General features: G+C 43.3%; 1 protein-coding gene across 4 annotated transcripts in view; it reads right to left on the bottom strand.

The window, feature by feature from the left end:
• LOC138962712 (arrestin domain-containing protein 3-like) overlaps window positions 1-16,690 on the bottom strand; it is a 77,085-nt gene extending 60,395 nt beyond the window's left edge. For 2 of the 4 annotated variants that reach the window (XM_070334633.1, XM_070334637.1), the window contains exons 1-2: window positions 15,552-15,688; window positions 15,095-15,282 (exon numbers count right to left, since the gene is read on the bottom strand). In XM_070334633.1, the coding sequence (XP_070190734.1) occupies window positions 15,095-15,195 (101 nt within the window). In that variant the 5' untranslated portion in view covers window positions 15,196-15,282; window positions 15,552-15,688. Of the gene's footprint in view, window positions 1-15,094; window positions 15,283-15,547; window positions 15,689-16,524 lie in introns of those variants that run through there. The other 2 variants (XM_070334636.1, XM_070334634.1) reach the window with 2 other exon arrangements.
• Between the last annotated feature and the right edge of the window lie 3,310 nt (window positions 16,691-20,000).

The following is a 20,000-nucleotide window of genomic DNA, read 5'->3' as shown; positions in this document are numbered from 1 at the left end:
TTCTGACATGACAGGAATTAACGAGGTCAAAGCGTCCATTGCAGTATTGAAGCATCCCACACCCTCCCCCCCCCCCCCCCCAAAAAAAAAAAAAATCCTTTTTGATTCAATGTTACCGAATCCTTGCCTGATAATGTAGGTCACTGAGGCAAGCGTCTTTCTGACATTCCAGGGATTAACGTGCTCCGCAGTATTGAAGCATCCCCGACACCCGCAAACCCTCTTTTGATTCTACCTCGCCGAAATCTGTGCTTGGCCGATGTAGGTCACAGAGGCAAGCGCATCAAAGCAACTTTCTGACATGTCAGGGATTAACGAGCTCAAAACGTCCCCTGCGGTACCGAACAGGTGGAAAGGTGATCGTCTGCCCAAAATAGGTCGTGGCCTGGTTCCGTGTAGGGCAGTTAATGTCACAGTCACATATTCATAGAGAGCGCAAGTCCTTCGTTCACGAAACGACTCCCACCCCATGAAAACCCTTCTCTTTGTCTGCAAGTCAGTTACCACATCGCCTTTAACAAAGAGAATATTTTCGCAGGACTAACTATATTCCAGAAACGTAGTATCTCGACTGGCAACCAGAATATCTCGTAAATCTGGTTTAAGCCAACATTTGACCATTTGTTTATTAAAATAAATTGAGAGAAAAAAAAGAAATACTACGAATATATTGGGCGAAGGTTTCAAGAGAAGCACAACACATAACTTCTTTTTTTCTTTTCTTTTTTTAAAGAAAACAACACAAAAAGTCAAAGGCCATTCAGTAACAAGATTTGAGCGAGAAACTCAATCCTTCCACTCCTAACTTTAACTAGTAATTACAAGAAAGACTTGTAATCTCCCGACAAGGTTACAGCTCCCGGCAATGCACTTGTGGCCTACGTTAACGGAAACGTTTTCAGACATCTTGTATGTAGGTCAACCGTTGTCAGCAATCGGTATTACTATTAGTATGCAAAAAAGCCAGACTCCCTTGGGAGCGGAGGGATACACCTATGTCGTCTGCTGAGAAGAGATGCCTCTCTCTCAAGGAGATGAGCTGTCCTGATGTTTCAAGCTCCTAAAAGCCTTAATTTCGTGCAACATTCCCTCTAGACGAAAAACCCAGAGACACAAAATCAGAAAGTCGCGGTGACGCCAATTGTCTGGTCCCCGCTTCTTGCCTACCACCCTGTTATGGATGTCTAGACGGAGTTGAAATCTTCTAAGCTCCAGAAGACTGTGGCGGAGACAAAAGGCATCCGATATTACGACTGAGCGACCATAGAGGGTCCAATGGTAACATCCCAATGTGACAGCACTCTCCCCTCCAAATAAAATTGAAGTAAATTGTGAGTCTATTGGGGTTTGCAGTCCTTGAAACACTAACGTGAATTTGCTGTACGCTTGACATCCTCCAATTTGAAAGACGGAATACTGTAGTCGTTGTTGCTTTATTCTTCTCCCAAGCTTCAGAAGACTGTGGCGGGGACAAAAAGTATCTGAGATGTCGGCTGAGCGACTTAAGAGGGTCCAATGGTAATATCACGGTGCGGCATCCAGGACTTCCCGCCGCATTTTCTCCTTCCAAATAAAATGTAAGTACATTTTGTGAGTCTATTGGGGTTTACTTGAATTCGATCAAATGCTACCATGAATGTGTTGTACGCTTACCTTATAAAATATGCGAGATTGCGAGTTGGAATGAAGAGTGTTTTGTGTGTGTGTGTGTGTGTTTTCTTTCTTCTTCACCTTCTTCCTCCCCAGGTCAGAAATACTGCCTTTGGTATTTAACTATCCAATGAATGGCACAAATAGCACTACATTTATAACCGGGTGGTCTATGCAAACAACAAAATAATGGAAGTCCTTAAGGATATTCACCACCAAACGCAGCAAGAGGCGATGGGACAAAGCTATGTCAAGCCTGATCAGAGCTTTTGGCTTCATTTGGGTCATCATCATCATCTGTCTTTACTTCAACCACCACATGGTCTACGAACTACATGTCCCAGGCAAAAGTATTCGTCTTTCCTTTCCTCGCTGCCTATCTAGCCTCACACACCAATTGCAAGGCGTCAATGATCGATCACTGAAGTCTGGTCTGCGTTGGGCGGTGCACCAAGTACAATCATCACATGCGCGAGGAACCGCATGTTACAGCCACGAACATTCGTCTTTCGCTTGCATCCTGTCTATCAAAGGTCAGCCACCCAGAGCAACAGAAAGCGAGGTGAACAATCAAATCAAATCAAATCAAATTTAAAGGCACAGTAAGCCTCCCGTAAACCATCACAGATACGGTCAGGCTTTTACACACAGTACAAACACCCTTTCATTTAAACACTCACCGATTGAAAAAATCCTAGGTGCCCTCCGTAAAGAGCGAACAATTTTCAAAGAATTTATTTTTGCGTGGTTTATCTTACCCCTGAGCCATCGTGAACCCGTGTGATCCAGTTTCCCTTTTTCACAATGTAGTCGTCAGTTAGTCATTTGAATGCGACTCGATGTGAGCTTATCTACAATAGCACGTTTTTATGCACGAAACAAACGGCTGTGGTTCACAAGAACTCTAGTGATGGCTTTTGACTGTTGAGAGGAACGGCGATATGCATAAACCGTCGTCTGCTACGACCCTTGCGTGACCCTGCTTCCGGGCTTTTCTTTTTTCAAACTTTCACAACTTCGAATTGTACTGATCTTGTCTTGATGAAAAAAGAATTCTTTTGTAAGAATGTTTGTGTAACAAGCTGTCAATTTATTATTTAGATTTTAAAAGTTAGGTCTAGCGCAAAAACGCACCACGGTCCAAAAACATTCCGATAATCATCGATCCACGGCTATTGCCAGTTTACATCGATAGAATGAGACCCAAAGGGAAGTAACTCATTTTTGACGATGGGTCCAAAAAGTGTTCGAGACAATCTGCAAAATTAATTCTTCAAAAATTGCTCGCTCTTTACGTAGGGCACCTAGGATGTTCCCGTTTGGTGAGCGTTCAAATGGAAGGGTGTTTGTACTGTGTGTAAAAGCCTGAAAGTATCTGTGATGGTTTACGGGAGGCTTACTGTCCGGGCGTGATTTCCGGTATTGAATATTCATAACATCTAGCACCAAAACGAGGCGCCATTGTTGTAGAGGAACAAGTCCACAAAAATAAATTCTTTGAAAATTTCTCACGCTCGACAGAAAGCAGCCAGGATGTTCCCGTTCGGTGAGCGTTCAAATGGAAGTATGCTTGTACTGTATGTAGACGCTCGGGGAGCTCTGTGATGGTTTACGGGAGGCTTACTGTGCCTTTAATTTACGAGGGTTGTGGCATAAGCAATACAGACAACTTTTTTTTAACCAGCCATCGCCCAGAGAGGGACTACTATTAAATGCCAAGTCAAGCCTTATCTGCGTCGGGTGGCTCTATTTGGGTTCTTTTCCACCAGAAGTTCACCCATCGCAAGCGCTACGAACTCCACTTAATATCCAAAATCATTCACCTTTTCCACCGAGTTACATACAGTGGTTTCTCCTGTCTATCCAATAACAATGAGGTGACAAAGCCAGGAGGTCAAGCCCAATCTGCGCTGGGTGGCTCTAATTGGGTCGTTATTCGCCGGTCAGTAGTTCAACCACCGCACGCACTACGAACTTCACTAAATAACCCAAACCATTCACCTTTTCCACCAAGTGACATAGCTATATTTAACTCCGTGGTCTTCCCCTTACTTCCTGTCTATGAAGGCTCACTACCCAGAGCAGCAAAAAATAAGGTGACAAAAGCCAGAGACGAGTTGCCCAGAGCGGTTCGCCACGGGTCGCTCGCAGTGCGAATGACAAAAAGCCGTTTCTCAGGGCAGTGCAGGAAAGCGCTCGCGAAGCACTCGGCGAGCGGCTTTGGTATGCTCGCCCACCGCCCGCCGCGTTATCCAAGATGGCGGCGGTGTTTACACTGCCATGCCGTGTTGCGTGTTTCGATCTTCTCGGCGAGGTTTTCGACGTGACCCGAGGGATCCACCGCTTTTCAAGGTTTAGGGACTACCCCAGCTAAATTTCCCATCATAACTACATTCTCTCTGACGATTTCATTGACCGAATCGTCTACTAGTTTAAGAAGTACAACTTTTTTCATATCTCGCAGCAATCGTGCTTTCTTCGTCGCCATCGTGAAGCGATTTGCCTCGTTGTGAGCCCGTTGCATAGACCAATCCAGAGCGACTTTTCTCTGAGCGGGCTATTGTGATTCTGAGCAACGCATGGCTGGTCAAGCCTGATGTGCGCTGGGTGACTTGATTGTGTCATTAGCCATTCAGTGCTCGTGCAGCCCGCTTACATCTCGGCCGCCGACCGCTGACTGGGGGGTCACACTAGTGTTAATTGCCTACTGGCTCACACCGCTTGATTCCATCACTGGGTCACACTTAGGGGAAGGGGAGAGGGGGGGTGTTGGGTGTGCCTAGTGAGGGAATGAAGGGAGTGAGAGTGAGTGAGAGGGTGGGAGCGCGGAGAGAGAGAGGGGGGAGAGAGGGGGAGAGAGACGCAGAAGGCATGTGTTCAGGGAATCCAGTGGTAAAGGTTGTGGTTGAAGGTAAGTGGGGGAAGAAATGGGAGAAGGATGTAGGATCTAGGAGGCCATGATCGAGTGAGGGTGGTGAGTTAAAAGTTGGGGGAGGATGCAGGCTTTTTTTTTTAAGGAAGTAGGGGGACGGGCGGCGAGGAGAGGGAGGGCACAGAGGGCAATGAAGGGACGATGGAGAGGGTTTGAATGGGGAGGGTGGGTTCTTACTGGCCTAATACGGGTGGAGTGATGGAGAGAAAAGGTGGCGAGGCAATAGGGATGAGGGGTTGAAGGTGTGTTAGTGTGTGAAGGAGGGGGGAGGGTCGTTGCACGTTACTCAGTGGCCTAGGTGGCCTGTGTCCCTGAGGTGATCGATAGACAAAGACGAGTGACGGCCCGACACCCTCTCCCTTCACACGCTAACGGCTTTCAGGCGCGTTTCTCCTATCACCAACTGTCAGCTCGTCATTTTCCACTCTGGCTCCCCAGAAGCCTTGGTGGTACAACCCTGACACGGAAGGGTTCGGTGACGGGCCTGGGGGTATTCCCTGGCGTGAGAACAATGTAGGTCACTGCCATCCTTCAAAGAGTAAGCGTAGTCTTCAGAGTCTTTGCCATCGAGTAAGAATAGTCTTCACAAATAGTCCTTGCTACCGAGTAAGTCATGTGATGTTTCATTGGGTGATTGTGTGTGTGTGTGTGTGCGCGCGTCCGTGCGGTATGGCGTGCGTGCGTGCGTGTGTGCGCGAGTACCGTTAACCTTCGCCGGTCGTCGCGGGTCTGTGTGGGCCCAGAAGGGTGTTTAATTGCAAATATCTCTCAAACCAGTTGGAATTTTTTAATAAGCTTTTAAGAATGCCTCAGACACCTAAAAAGCTCTTATGTCCTAAAAGATCATTACATTTCAGCGAGAAGTAATTAAAAAAACAAAGGTCAAATTTAGACTACACACGGAAGACATCGTGGGGTCGTGCGGACCCATGTTTCTCAAACTGAAGGAACTTACATAAAAACTAGGGAGAGAAGTCACAAACCTTCAGGTATTGGCTCTAAACATCATTTTCTACGATCTGTTTAATTTTGGAGTTAATAAGCAAGCCGCGTGGAGCGAAATTAATACATAACAACGTGGGTCCACACGGCCCCACGACTTCTACAGAAGGGTATTCATGTTTTTCCCTTTTTTGAGAAGCTTTTGTCCGCACGGTAATAATTAAATTAATATTTGAATTTAATTACTTCTCGTGGAAATTTAACCACGGCGTCTACGGAAGGGGATGCACGTTTATGCTTCTTTGGAAAGCATGAGTCTATGGACGGGTATGCATATTTTTCCTTCGTTGAGAAGCATGAGTACCCCCCGCGGGTTAGGGGGAAGAATTGATCCGATGCTCCCCAGCATGTCGTAAGAAGCGACTAACGGATTCTGTTTCTCCTTTTACCCTTGTTAAGTGTTTCTTGTATAGAATATAGTCAATGTTTGTAAAGATTTTAGTCAAGCAGTATGTAAGAAATGTTAAGTCCTTTGTACTGGAAACTTGCATTCTCCCAGTAAGGTCATATATATTGTACTACGTTGCAAGCCCCTGGAGCAATTTTTTGATTAGTGCTTTTGTGAACAAGAAACAATCAACAAGTGGCTCTATCCCATCCCCCACCCCCCCTTTCCCCGTCGCGATATAACCTTCGTATAACATTTCCACTCTGTACAGCAAGCAGTCGTGTCCATGTAAAAGAATGGCGTTATTCCGTGTAAAAGCCTGGACAGATGTGTGGTCGCGCAAAATGAACGCTTGCATGAGAAAGAGTGCAACTTTAATCATTAATGCGTGCTGCCAGTTCTGTATGGGCAGTGCAAGCTTAGGCCAACAAAAAAAAATAGTCTGTTTACGGTAACCCGACCGACCCTATTTTTTTCGCGCGACCCTAGACTTTTTTGGGGCATTTGGGAAAAAAAGATAAAAAATAAATAAATCTTTTGGTTTTTTTTGCAAAATAACGTAAAAATATGTTTTTTTGGAGAAAAAAAATCCCGACCTACCGACCCTTTTTTTTTTGGCCTATGTTACCGTAAACAGACCTATTTTTTTTTTGGCCTTACCACCCATTCAGGCTGACAGAGTAGTACGAAGAGACTCTTCGTGGTGTGACTGGGACAATACAAGGAAAGGCTGCATGCAACAAAAGAGATCCGTAGGGAAAGCTCTGTGATCTGTGGTGCAACCCCTCTGCACGCGCACGTGTGTGTGTGTGTGTATCAGAGTATAAGGGAAAGTCGCCAATCCCGGAACAGTCGGCCAACTTGGAACACCTCAATATGCGATCAACGGGGAACAATTCATAAACAATTGTTTTGCAGAAATGTCTAGTGACATTCCTTGATATTATTCCAGCCCAAAAAAATGACTGCCGCGGCAACAACAAAAAGTACATTTTTTAAACTTTTCTTCCGTCTTCTTCTTATTTCTACCGTCTACAATTCGTATTATTACTCTTTATCTATATACGTTCACGTAAAAATGTTGATTTCTGTGATAAACCTTCATAGATTTGCAATAACTTGAACGGAAAAAAAAGATTTGAAACGTCACGTGTATCCAACAGAAAAACGCGAAATCCATGCAGGTGCCATGCGGCAATGGTGGAACACATAAGAGAGGCAAACATGGAACAGTGTTCCAGCTTTGCCGCAATCTGTTCCATCTTACCCTCATCAAACAATAAACAGAACACTGCTGTTTTATTTACGTATTCAATTCTCTTTTCGGTTTTGTTGTGTTGTTCTCTTCTGTAAGTTTTATTGAATGATTGATTTGTTTCTTCTTCTTCTTCTTCGTCGTTCGCTCAGACAATTGATTTGTTTGACAGTATTATGAGACCCGAACGGCGGTGGTTACCAGAAGAAAAGGGCTGCGCTTTGTCGGCAGTGAAAAATGGAGATATGGGTTTGCGTTGCGCATCAAGAGCATATGGTGTTACTGTCACAACTCTTAAAAGTCATTTAGAAGGAGAAAACAAATGTGCAAAAGAAGAAGTAAAGTTCACAGGAAGACCTTTTACATTAACACCAGAGATAGAACAAGAACTATTCAATAGCATTCTTGAAGCTGAAATAAATTTGCCAACGTCACCCCCATCGTTGTTTTGTACACTGTACATGGAGATTCTGGTCATTATGATTGCTTGGTGTCAGCAGCAAATGTATGCTTACCTGCTGCTGATGTCCTGCAACGCACAACCACAAGCTCGTCGAAGAGATCATCACGAAAAAAACAATCTTCTCCTTACAAGCAAAAGCTGGAGATTTCACTTGCAAAAAGGCGTGTAGGTCAACAGAAAAGAGGAAAGAATGAAGCTACAAAATCTTCTGCTCAGAGAAACAAGAGGGGAATATCTTCTGATCAGAGGGAAAAAAGGAGAACATTCTCGACGATGCGTTCTATCCCGGGGGAAAGAACTTGGTACTGCTTCATGTGTGGCACCAACTCCCCTGAGAACATGATACAGTGCCAGAGGTGCACACAGTGGGCACACGAGGACTGCGCTGACAGCAGCGGACAAAAGGACTTCGAAATCTGTACTTAGCAATTTTTGTGTGTCTGCAAAATCAGTTCTTAAATCTGTTCTTAGTTATTTGCTTTGAGACTTTATGCGTAATGATTTTTACATTTAGTCAATTGGGCAGGTAGCCCTTTTATATCTATTTGTCAACAGAAGAGGGGTACATATGAAGCTGCGAAATTTCGTGGTACTGCTCCATGTGTGGCACCAACTCCCCTGAGGATATGTTATAGTGCCAGAAGTGCACACAGTAATCACACGATGACTGCGCTGACAGTAGAAGACAAAGGACATTGTCTGCGAAATCGGTTCTTTGCCTATTATTTAAAAAAAAAATATTTTTTAAGGTTTTGTTTTTCAGTCCCTTTTAGACCTAGCCCTTATTTATCTTTTTGTTTTACATTTAGGGCTGAAATTGTTATCCGATTTGTTATTTCCTTGGTAGAAATCAAAATATGATGTTGAAAAAAGACTTTTAAATAAAATGGCTTAATCAAAATGTTATGACGTATTTATTTATCTTGTGTGTGTGGCAATGTGTGCTTGTTTGTGTGTGAATGAGAGTGTGTGGGTGTACATGTGTGTGTGTGTGACACAGACAGAGCTAGAAAGAGAGCCAGGGTGTGTTTGTATGTGTTCTGAGTTTGACAACACAGTGTTCTACTTTACACACCCATGCGTCCAACCTGGAACAAATGCAGACATTTTTTATATGATCAGTCTGATGAGTTTCGTGACTTTTATTTTATTTTATGTGGTTCGTTTATTTACTGATAGAGTCTAGTATGTGACAATATAAAGAACGCTTTGCAATATCCATTTTTTTGGTCTGGTACGGCTGTTTCTCCTTAACTGTTACAGGTTTAGCGACTTTCCCCTACATGTATGTGTGAGTGAGAGATATAGAGCTAATTACTGACAATGACCACCCCCCCCCCCCCCCCACCACACACACACAGAACAAACAGACATGGGTGTGAAATCGTTATAACTACAGATCTCAACACCAGTTCCTCGTTCCTACTGCAAGTTCAAAAGCACACAGAAAAACAACCGTGCATCCAACGACTACCACATAGAAAACCCATATGCTGACCACCGCATTAACTGGACTTGCGAAATAACAGCTGGGCCGTCAAAACATGCACTCATGGAGAGTACACAATCAATACGTTATAAGCATGTATTCACTCACCTTGAAATAACGGGACTGTAAGCGCACACAGCTTCATTAACTAATGCAAAGACACTGCAATACCCCACTGAGACCAGTGGTCAACGTTATAGTTACACGAAGATCACTGATCGATAATATTCCAGAGTGTGGTCACGAAACTTGGAGTTGGTGTTGTCGTGAATTGAATACAATGACTCAGTTGTTTTCGTGATACATATTTGCAGCAAAGTAAATAATTAATATGTTACTGTCGATTACACACACACACACAGACACACACACACAAACGCGCACGTTAAAGATATTTTCTTCATGAGTATACTGCCAGTACGTGATGCATGCCATGGAACAAAACAGCAGTGCCGCGAACGGTAAACAGCAGTTTGAAAAACAGGCAGGAATTCTGTAGTTTTTGGTAGTACGTGATTCATCACATGGAAAGATATATTTTCGCGGTGCACAGCATGGTAAAATGCCAGATGTTTATAAACACTTATCCGGCGTAAAGGGACATAGCTTCTCGTATAAATAATGTAAAGTTCAATGTCGTAAGTAGGTACACAGCTTATCGATAAAAAAACAAAAACAGAACGTTGCACTGACTATGACATTCAAAATGTCAATAGACACATTCTGCAACCTTCTCTTCAGAATATAGATCAACTAAAAATATAAAAATGATAATAAAAAAAAATATATAAAAAAAATAGAGGGGATGGGCTCAAGTGACACCGCAAAGTGTCCTTTTGCCAAAACGTCAAATGGTACGAAATCGTTATAAACACGCCACCATGCAAGCGTGTATTCGTATGTTCATTACAGCACGTTTAAATACAAGTGTTTTACTTTTTGAGCTCAATTCGTGTGCTTGTTTCAACTGGTACGTTCGTAATCGTTTACAATCGCCTTGGGCATTAAGGGACAACATATTTTAATAACTGATGGCATGCCTGTACCGACCTCAAAGGGTGCAGTTTAGTAGGTAGCTGTGCAATTTATTAAATGTGCTATATTTATTCAGTGATGGCGCTAATATTTTTTCAAACTGGTACACAAACTTTTATGATGAAAACTATCCAGACAAAAAGATAGGCTGGTCATTGGAAACAGTAAGAGTCCTGGTTTTGTTGTTTTATCAGCGAAAAAACCTGTAGTTCTAAAAATCAACCGGTAGGTTATACCGGCAGCCAATTATTTTCCGGTATTTTCTCATTTCAACCGGTAAAATACCGGTAATTTCCGGTTAACGCCTATACTGTTTACTTTGAAAAAAAGAGTCTCAGACAGAGTATCCGTTGAAGATGATGTCGGTTGCATGGTTTTCACTATGTTCCAAATGTCGATACTGAAGATGTGCACATCTGATATAAAGATACGACATGTACGTTTGCGAATAACAGACAGCTTTAAAGGTTACTAGTAGAATTGCAGGAGGGGGCGTAGCGGACGGGGGTGGGGTGGGGGTGCCGGAAAAGAGGTTACAATAAGGTTAGCGAGGAGCCTGTGTTCTTCGACACACGACATTTTGACACTAATGCCACACAGGTCTGACTGAATAAACCAAGATCTCCCCTATTCGTTGACGGCATCAAAGACAAAGTAGCTTTGCGAAACTGAGCAATGCTGTTTTGGATGGTGCAATAAAACGACGTTCGCTGTTGCACAAGGAAAGAAAACGTACCAAAACAGATCGCCAGCTAGAACGTCTTCTGACTGTAGCGAGATACGAAAACCGGGAAAGGTGAGAAGAGGACACCGGTGGTTTTTAAGCAATTATACAAAAACAAAAAAAGTCCTACTTTACACAGGGAAATCAGATGTTGATTTTGGCTAAGTTTCCAAGTGGAGGGATGGTCTTATCCGATGAATAAATTTAAATAAAAACATGGCAAGAGCTGCTGGCAGTGAGCAGAGCTGTTTTCAGGAAGTCATGTGCCTTGAAACATTGTTGCACAGCAGGCACAATATAAATATAGGAACACTAGACTTAAGCGCTCCCACACTTGTCAGTGTCAGTGTTCCTTAAAATAAAAGGACAGTACGAATTAGTATGATCTGACAACACGGCACACCGACTAAATGTGTTCTAACTTGCGGTTAGTGACAAAATTGTCACTGTGCCATCCCTTTTGAAAAAGTGTTCTCTCTCTCTCTCTCTCTCTCTCTCTCTCTCTCTCTCTCTCTCTCTCTCTCTCTCTCTCTCTCTCTCTCTCTCTAACATTTTTAAAACGTATTATCATCAGATTAAACCCTCCCATGGGCGAGGGCTGGATGTAAAAAAAAGTTTGCTTATGCCATTACCCTCGTTAATAAAGAATATCTCTCTCTCTCTCTCTCTCTCTCTCTCTCTCTCTCTCTCTCTCTCTCTCTCTCTCTCTCTCTCTCTCTCTCTCTCTCTCTCTCAAAGAATTGTCACTGTCATTGTCTCTCTCTCTCTCTCTCTCTCTCTCTCTCTCTCTCTCTCTCTCTCTCTCTCTCTCTAACATTTTTAAAACGTATTATCATTAAATTAAACGAGTCCTCCCATGGGCGAGGGCTGGATGTACAAAAGTTTGCGTATGCCATTACCCTCGATAATAAAGAATGTGTCTTCTCTCTCTCTCTCTCTCTCTCCCCCCCCCCTCTCACACACACACGCGGGCACACACATAGGCACTATCACACATAATTAACAACAGGGATTAATGCCCGCAGCGCTCACACAGTAACGCTTTGATCTTTTGATCTCAGCACGAAGAAAAATAAACTTTAGCGTAACGTTCTTCTGTCCCAGCTTGATGTAGACTAAACGTAAAATCATTGACAGAAAGCATTCACTCCCTACCGACCCCACCAACGAATGGGCACAGTGCTGCTGTGTGTGGTCCGCCTCAAGCTCAGATCAATCAAAAGTGCCTTCATTATCTTCTTTTCTACAACTGTTTTATGTGGCTTCGGGAAGATGGTGAATCTAAACCTGTCCACAGTAAAGTTTGAATACGTTTTTTTATGTTTTGTTGTTGTTAGTTTTTTTACTTAGCTACAGCATTACAGCGAGCGAGCGAGCAAGAAAGAGAGAAAGAGAGAGAGAGAGAGAGAGAGAGAGAGAGAGAGAGAGAGAGAGAGAGAGAGACTCACTGTACACACGGGTGAAACACCAAAGGGGGGGGGGGGGGAGGGGCACTGGTTGTCCACGACAGACACAGACACCTTCGGTGACAGAGAGAGAGAGAGAGAGAGAGAGAGAGAGAGAGAGAGAGAGAGAGAGAGAGAGAGAGAAAGGCTGAGAGAGAGAAAGTGGGAGAGAGAGAAAGTGGGATAGAGAGAAAGTGAGAGAGAGCTTTATCAAAGACAATTTCTGTTATTTTTAAACAGAAAGGTAACTGTTTGCAAAATTGAGATGGCACTGTGGTGACCTCATTTTTCTTCGTCAGGACTGTGGGATTGCATTTCAGCTCGGAAATGTAAAAATTGACAAATGAGCAATCGAGTGTGTTCAAAAAAACCTTTAAATTAAAAAAAACTTCTTAAAATTGAAATTTCCTTTACAAATCCAAAAATGAGTGCATAGTATTATTTTTCATTTCCTGAATCCAAAAATATACCGACATGTCATGCTTTACTCAAAGAATGTGGCCCAATTAGACGAAAATGGGTGCATAAACACACAGAGCACGGAAGTTTATCTTGCAGTTGAAGCGCCTAGAAATCCACTAATACACACATATGGTGGTACATGACAAACAGCGTGCGGATCAATATAAACCGAAGCAATAAAGCAGCTGATTCAGAGTGTGCACTCAAAGGTGTCCACTGCTTCATACACATACTGTACAATCAGTAACCTAAATGATCTGACACGTGACAGACTAGCAGTTATTATAGCTGTCCACCTGAATAACACATCTGTTGAAATCATTACATTACCATGCTTCAGTGGTTTCACTGGGTACACATGGTGTGTAGAGCATTACTGTTAGTCATAGTGCCAGTGGTACAGTGGAACTCGCCTTTCAAGATCTTCAAAAATCTGAGAAAATCAGCTCTTTAAAATAAAAAGGATGGGTCAGTCTTAAAATGGAGGTAAATTTATGAACAGAAAAGTAGGAAGTCTTTCTTCTTCTTCTTCTTCGTTCATGGGCTGAAACTGCCACGTTCACTTATGATTTTGCACGAGGGGATTTTTACGTGTATGACTGTTTTTAACCTCACCATTCAGGTAGCATATGCTGATTTTGGGGGAAGCAACTGTTTCTATAACACACTGAACTCTGACATGGATTACAGGATCTTTTCCGTGCGCACTTGGTCTTGTGCTTGCGTATACACACGAAGGGGGATGAGGCATTAGCAGGTATGCACATAATTAAGTTGACCTGGGAGATCGGAAAAATCTCCACCCTTTACCCACCAGACGGCCGCAGCCGGGATTCGAACTCACGACCTTCTGATTAGGAGGCCGATGTCTTATCCACTCAACCACTGCGCCCGTCGATATATATATAAGTCTTAAATTGGGGGTCTTAAAAAGGGAGAGGGGGGGGTTCCAACTATATTCTGCTTTCGATGACAATTTGAACTATATTCTTCTTTCGGTGACAATTTGATTTGCATGACAGTTGACACATGTTTGTATGCACAACAAGTTTTTATCCGCCAAGTATCAACTTGATCAGCAAAAAATACGGAAGAAGAGTCAAACCCAGCATTCACAGAGAAGTGCAGATGTGATAAAAAGCACAAGAAAGTGACCGAGAAGCATCACAGAAAAAGCTTGAGATTGTCGAAGAAGGCTAACACAGTAACAGTAATTATGACACATTTACCTCCACACAGAAGACTTGTGGTTTAAAGAATCATCTTACAGTTACAAGTTATTGAATCAGTTCTAAGCAATCTCAGCTTTCCCCCCATAGAACCAAAAACATCATTTGACTCTACAGTTTTACTTCTTAGCAATGGTAAGTTATACTTAGCCATGTGTAGTACTAGTAGGTGTGAATCAGACAGATTATCGACTGTAATTTCTTGGTCAAGCCACGGACGGATGGAGAATTTTTGTAATGTAAATTCTACTGCAACTTGAGCTATTTTCATTTCTAGCCTTTGAAATTAGCAGGAGCTTTTCTGCCAAAGTATACATTTTACTCAGATTTTCAAGCTATCCTCCATGACTCTTTGTATATATCTATCAGAACCTTATTTATGATCTGCACTCTTTAACACTGACTTGTATCATCAAAATGCCAATGCAAATACAGTGCAAACCCCTTTTTACCCTCTTGAAAAACTGACTTCTCAGAATTTCTGTTCACAGCAAGCATTTGTAATTGTATAAAAAACAAAATAAACAGTTCAGTTTAGGGGGTGTATACAATCAAACGCAATGAAGTATTCACATAACTATTTCTGTTTTTCTCTTGAATTTAGATTGATGCAGGCTCTAACCTGAATTTGCTGAAAGGATGAACACTTGGTCTTGTACAAGTTGTAGTGTAGCTCAAATTTAACCACTGCACTGAATAATTATGTATGATCAATCCTCAAATTGGCGGTCAACATATTCACCTACATTACTAGAAAAGCTTAACACAGACAAGTGCAAGTATAAGTAACACAGATCTATATATGTCAACAAGGCATAGATTCGGGACAACCTTGCGGTTGTGCACTGACACAAACCCAAACCGAGCGATGTGATTGTAGATCAATGATCATCTAGATGGCATGTCAGTTACACCCACTGGCTAACCGTGAACTACACTGCAGACTACCCTATCCGAATCCATTCACAGAGCATGACTGGGTCACATCAGGCCAACACATTATAAACTGTTTGAACTAACCTGAAGAAAACTTGGTGTTGTGATTGAGAACTTTCCCGTTCCCCTGTTCCGCCGCCTCCTCCTCCCCCTCCTCCTCCGTGGGTTTGGTTACACTGGGACATTCACAAAGTCTGTTCTTAATCTCGCTTTCTCTCACAACTCTTCCTCGACCAGTCGGGTTCTTTCAACCTCTCTGCCATCACACGAACCTGAAAGGAACGTAGAAGGGTTCATCACTCATCACAATCGGTGCTTACATAAGCTGTGACAAACCACACACACGGAGCATTCAACTTGACATCAAAGTAAACAAGGAGAGACTGCGGAGTGAAGTTATCAACTCAAAAACATGCGCACTGAAGCAAAACTAGCAGACGAACACAAAACCTCGGCCTCGTTTCACTATCCTCGAACAACTATTACGGCGCTTCGCCTCATCAAAAGGTGAAACATTTCAACAAGTTGTTCTTGTACCTACTCGAAAGTCCCTAGGAGACGGCGGGAAATAGGGTCCGCACCATGCAAACACAAGTTTGCAAGTCGATTTGTGGAGCACTAGTGCACTTTGACGCTGTGTTGTGAGAGCGCGTGTGACGAAAGGAGAAATTCCGGAAGTCGCACTCAATGCCTTCTGTGCGAGTTTCGATCATTTCGTTTTTGCAAACTCCGATTGTACGGTTCAGAGACGCTGGCGACATGTGAATCAGCTCAATAAAATGACACTCACTCATGTGGTGTCTTACTCAATGTCGTACTCTGAATAAAGCTGCGAGAAAAAAATCAAGTTTTTATCAAACTTGTAAGTTTGGTGCAAAGCGAATAAGTCGCCTTCATCCATTCAGTGTTGATACTCAGAGTGTAATAAGGTAGTGAATCCGCTTGTTTATTCATTATTAGGCCTTTTCATCAAAATGACAAAAATACGGCAAACACATCAGGTATGCGGCGAAGATAAGGTAGGCTGATAAGCTGAACCGCTTAGTAAAAATAACCTGTTCAGAACCGTGGCTGATGCATGCCAAGCAAGTTTGCAGCAAACAAGCTAGTGACTTTCACGTTCAGCCGGACTGAAGTCTGGGAATTATAATAACGTGGTCAAATATATATATAATCGCACTGATCATGATACTAGATTCTGAGAAACACTGACAATGAGATCCACTCCAGCCAATCGGTTTTCGTTTTGAATCAGTCTTTGGTGGAACGACTGCGGCTGTGCCAAACAATGGACATACGGTTGCTTTCATCATTCTGTCAAGAAGAAGATCTGATGTTTCAATCTCATTTCATCACCAACACTAAACACGCGTCCAATTACAACCAAAATGTCAGTTTTGGCGGGTGACTCAGACCCACACACTGACCTTCCGTGACGTGTAGAGTAACCAATATTTATTTCTGAACAGAAAAGAGCCAAAACATGAGAAGAAAAAAAACCTCACAAAACTCACTGCTATCGTTCAAATGTCGCCGCAGATGCATATTAATCCCTGAACAGCACGACATCGACAATGACACTTCTTAAATCTTCCTTTTCACATGTGTTGCACACTGACATGCAGAAAACCAAGTTAGAACTAACGGTGTTGTGAGAAAAGGAGTCCGACACACCCAGTACATCCGAGGCACCGACTTCGACTGAAGCGACCAGCCTCGCAGCTGGCGACTGGGTCATACCATTCCGCCACGCAGCTTATAAAGCTCCTCGCGCAGCGCAGCCTGCTGTGTGCGTGAGTGACTGATTTCTCGGCTATCATGATCTATCGCGCTATCGGCGGCTTCAAAGGCTGAAGACAGTCAGTCCGGAAAGTCGAGTGCTCTCTCTGCTACTCTTTCGTTACATCCACACGCGGCCGGTTCCAGACCCGATGCCAGACCGCATCTGCCTGCCCTCTACAGATAGCCGTTTTCCTGAATGCTCTCTCTCTCTCTCTCTCTCTCTCTCTCTCTCTCTCTCTCTCTCTCTCTCTCTCTCTCTCTCTCCCTTTTTAAAAACAGAAGGCGATGCCCATGGTTGGCTTATTCTGCCCCGACAAACAAAACAAAACAGGCCTACACTCCCCACCCCCCTCCTTAAAATACTTCGCAGAATTCGCACGAATGGATGCGCTCACAAGTTCTTTCCCCGTCTCTGTGAATGTGGAAAGCTAATATCGTTTTTACACCTCTTTGACCGCTGCCAATTACTCCAACAAGATTTCCGCAACCTACACACCCTTGTCAACGAACACAAACTGAAACCCCTTGAGTTTTTAGATAAACATTGCACGCTTCAATGGAAGCCAGCATACACCCTGTGTCTCTCAATACATAAGGCTGAAATAGGACATCTGTTTGGAAAACTTCATCCCCTCTCCCCCTTCCCCCCCCCCCCCTCCCCCCTCAACCCTCTCTCCCACCGACCCCCCCCCCCCCCCTCGCCCAACAACCAAAGCGCCTACAACACCTATCATATAGCTCTATTCAAACAAGGCTAAATCACATACACCGCCCTCCTCCTACCTGAACTTAAGTTCCCCATTCTGATATATTATTTTAGCAAGTTATATAATTTAATATTCTTATTTGGCTAATATTTTTTTATTATTTTTTTAAATTTTTTTATGTTTCTATAGATACGTATTTTTTTACTTATTCAGCCAGTTATTTATTACATTATTTTGGCATTATCCAAAAGTCTGAAAAATATTTTACATAAATAAAAAGCAAATAAGCCTACAAAACCGCTCCACTCCAACTATATTTCGCGTACACTATGGCAACAACCCCAACAAAATCTTTACTTCCATCCCCATTTTGAAATATCGCAACAACAGACTTCCAGATCTATAACACGATCATGTGTTCTCTGTTTGCATGTCTGTCCAGTGTCCTGTCCCCCCATAAAGCATATCAACTCTACCTGTCCCAAGATAGGCCAATTGGTTCTAAGAGGACGTAAAAACTAATTATCATCATCATCCCTTTCTCTCTCCCTCTCTCTCTCCCTCTCTCTCTCTCTCTCTCTCTCTCTCTCTCTCTCTCTCACTCGATCACTGCTATAGAAACAAATATCATTATTACTATCGATAAAGTTGTTTGATTTGTTATTGATAATGGCATCTTCTTCTTCTGCGTTCGATATTAAATTACGGCATCATTTTGCTTGTCACTGAGGTTGCGGTCCCGCTGTCAGTGTTTTGCGGCGGGGATGCTGACTTTTAATAAATTAATATACGGAATACAATGTTTTAACACTGAGCGGCGGTTAATGTTAGGCAATATATTTCTCATGTACAGCTTTATATCTATTGTTATTTTTTTAAATTTTAGTTTAGATGAGAGATTGAGCGAGAGAGCGAGCTTTCTTTTTTATGTCAGCGGCGCGGCATCTGAGTGTGTGCCGGTGCGTGGGCGTGGGTGTGGGTGTGTGTGTGTGAGTGTTTGTGTGCCGTGTGTGTGTATGTGTGTATGTGTGTTTGTGTTTGTGTGTCGTGTGTGTGTGTGTATGTGTGTGTGTGTGTGTGTGTGTGTGTGTGTGTGTGTGTGTGTGTGTGTGTGTGTGTTATCCAGTGTGTGTCCGGCCGTGCACTGATATGCACTGTCAGTGCATTTGCGTGTGTGTCCATGATTCGTCCCTCATGTCTGTCACATACACCCGCCGGCTCTCCTGTCTGTCGGTCTGTCTGTCTGTAGTGTCTGTCAGCAACATTAAGACTGGTCCTAACCTTTGCGCGGCATCTCAACCGGCTTCTGTATCTGTCAACCTTCTGCGCTACAATATAATCCAAAGAAAGATCCACACAAAACTGTTGGGCCAGGGCAGATACAGGTCCAGCGTCAGCATTCGCACCTGTTCAATTCACACTGACTCTACTGCATCAGTGCGTTCAACAGTTGCAATGGTGCTAAGTATCACTGAGAGCCCGATCACGAATATCATATCTACGACTGGTGCTGTAGACCCAGAACGATTTTTCCCCGAGTATATATAGGAAAGGTTATTTGATTCTGTAGGAGTATTATCTTGTGCGGTTGTGAGTTGACTGAAATGCTGAATAGTACATGCATCAAATTAAAGGTTCGCTTCTATCAGCAAGGCGTACAATTGTAGGTGGACAAGAGTGACGGAACACACACACACACACACACACACACACACACACACACACACACACACACACATATACATATACACACACACACACACACACACACACACGTACACACACACTACACACACTGACACCCTACTGTCCACGGCCGCCACGCTCACACACAGAAACACACACTCAATGACACTGAAAATAGCCTCAACCACTTACTAAACCCTCGCCAATAATGGTATCATCTCCAAATTCTATTGTAAACGCCAATTAATTCAGCTGATGCCATGCTGCATTCAGATACCAGTTACACAACAACACCGAAAGCCTTGAGTCATCCTAGCGGAATGGTTTGTTCCGTCTCAATCAGTCCGACCTATGTACGTGAATACGAACGGTAGAGTAGAAGCCCCTTTAAAGACACGAAGAAATCTGAGAAAATCAGCCTGATTGTCTATAAAAGGCAAGGAGTTTTTGAAATTGAGGTAAGCTTTCCCACCTAATGCGCACAACGTCTGAAAAAAGGGGGGTCTTAAATACAGGGAGAGGGGCGTTTTAAAGTTTGTTTGTTTGTTTGTTTGTTTGTTTGTTTGTTTGTTTGCTTAACGCCCAGCCGACCACGAAGGGCCATATCAGGGCGGTGCTGCTTTGACATATAACGTGCGCCACACACAAGACAGAAGTCGCAGCACGGGCTTCATGTCTCACCCAGTCACATTATTCTGACACCGGACCAACCAGTCCTAGCACTAACCCCATAATGCCAGACGCCAGGCGGAGCAGCCACTAGATTGCCAATTTTAAAGTCTTAGGTATGACCCGGCCGGGGTTCGAACCCACGA

This window comes from Littorina saxatilis, linkage group LG3, assembly GCF_037325665.1.
Source record: "Littorina saxatilis isolate snail1 linkage group LG3, US_GU_Lsax_2.0, whole genome shotgun sequence".
Lineage (NCBI taxonomy): Eukaryota > Metazoa > Mollusca > Gastropoda > Littorinimorpha > Littorinidae > Littorina > Littorina saxatilis.
Note: the sequence above shows the minus strand (reverse complement) of the source record. Positions and strands in the feature narration are given on the sequence as shown.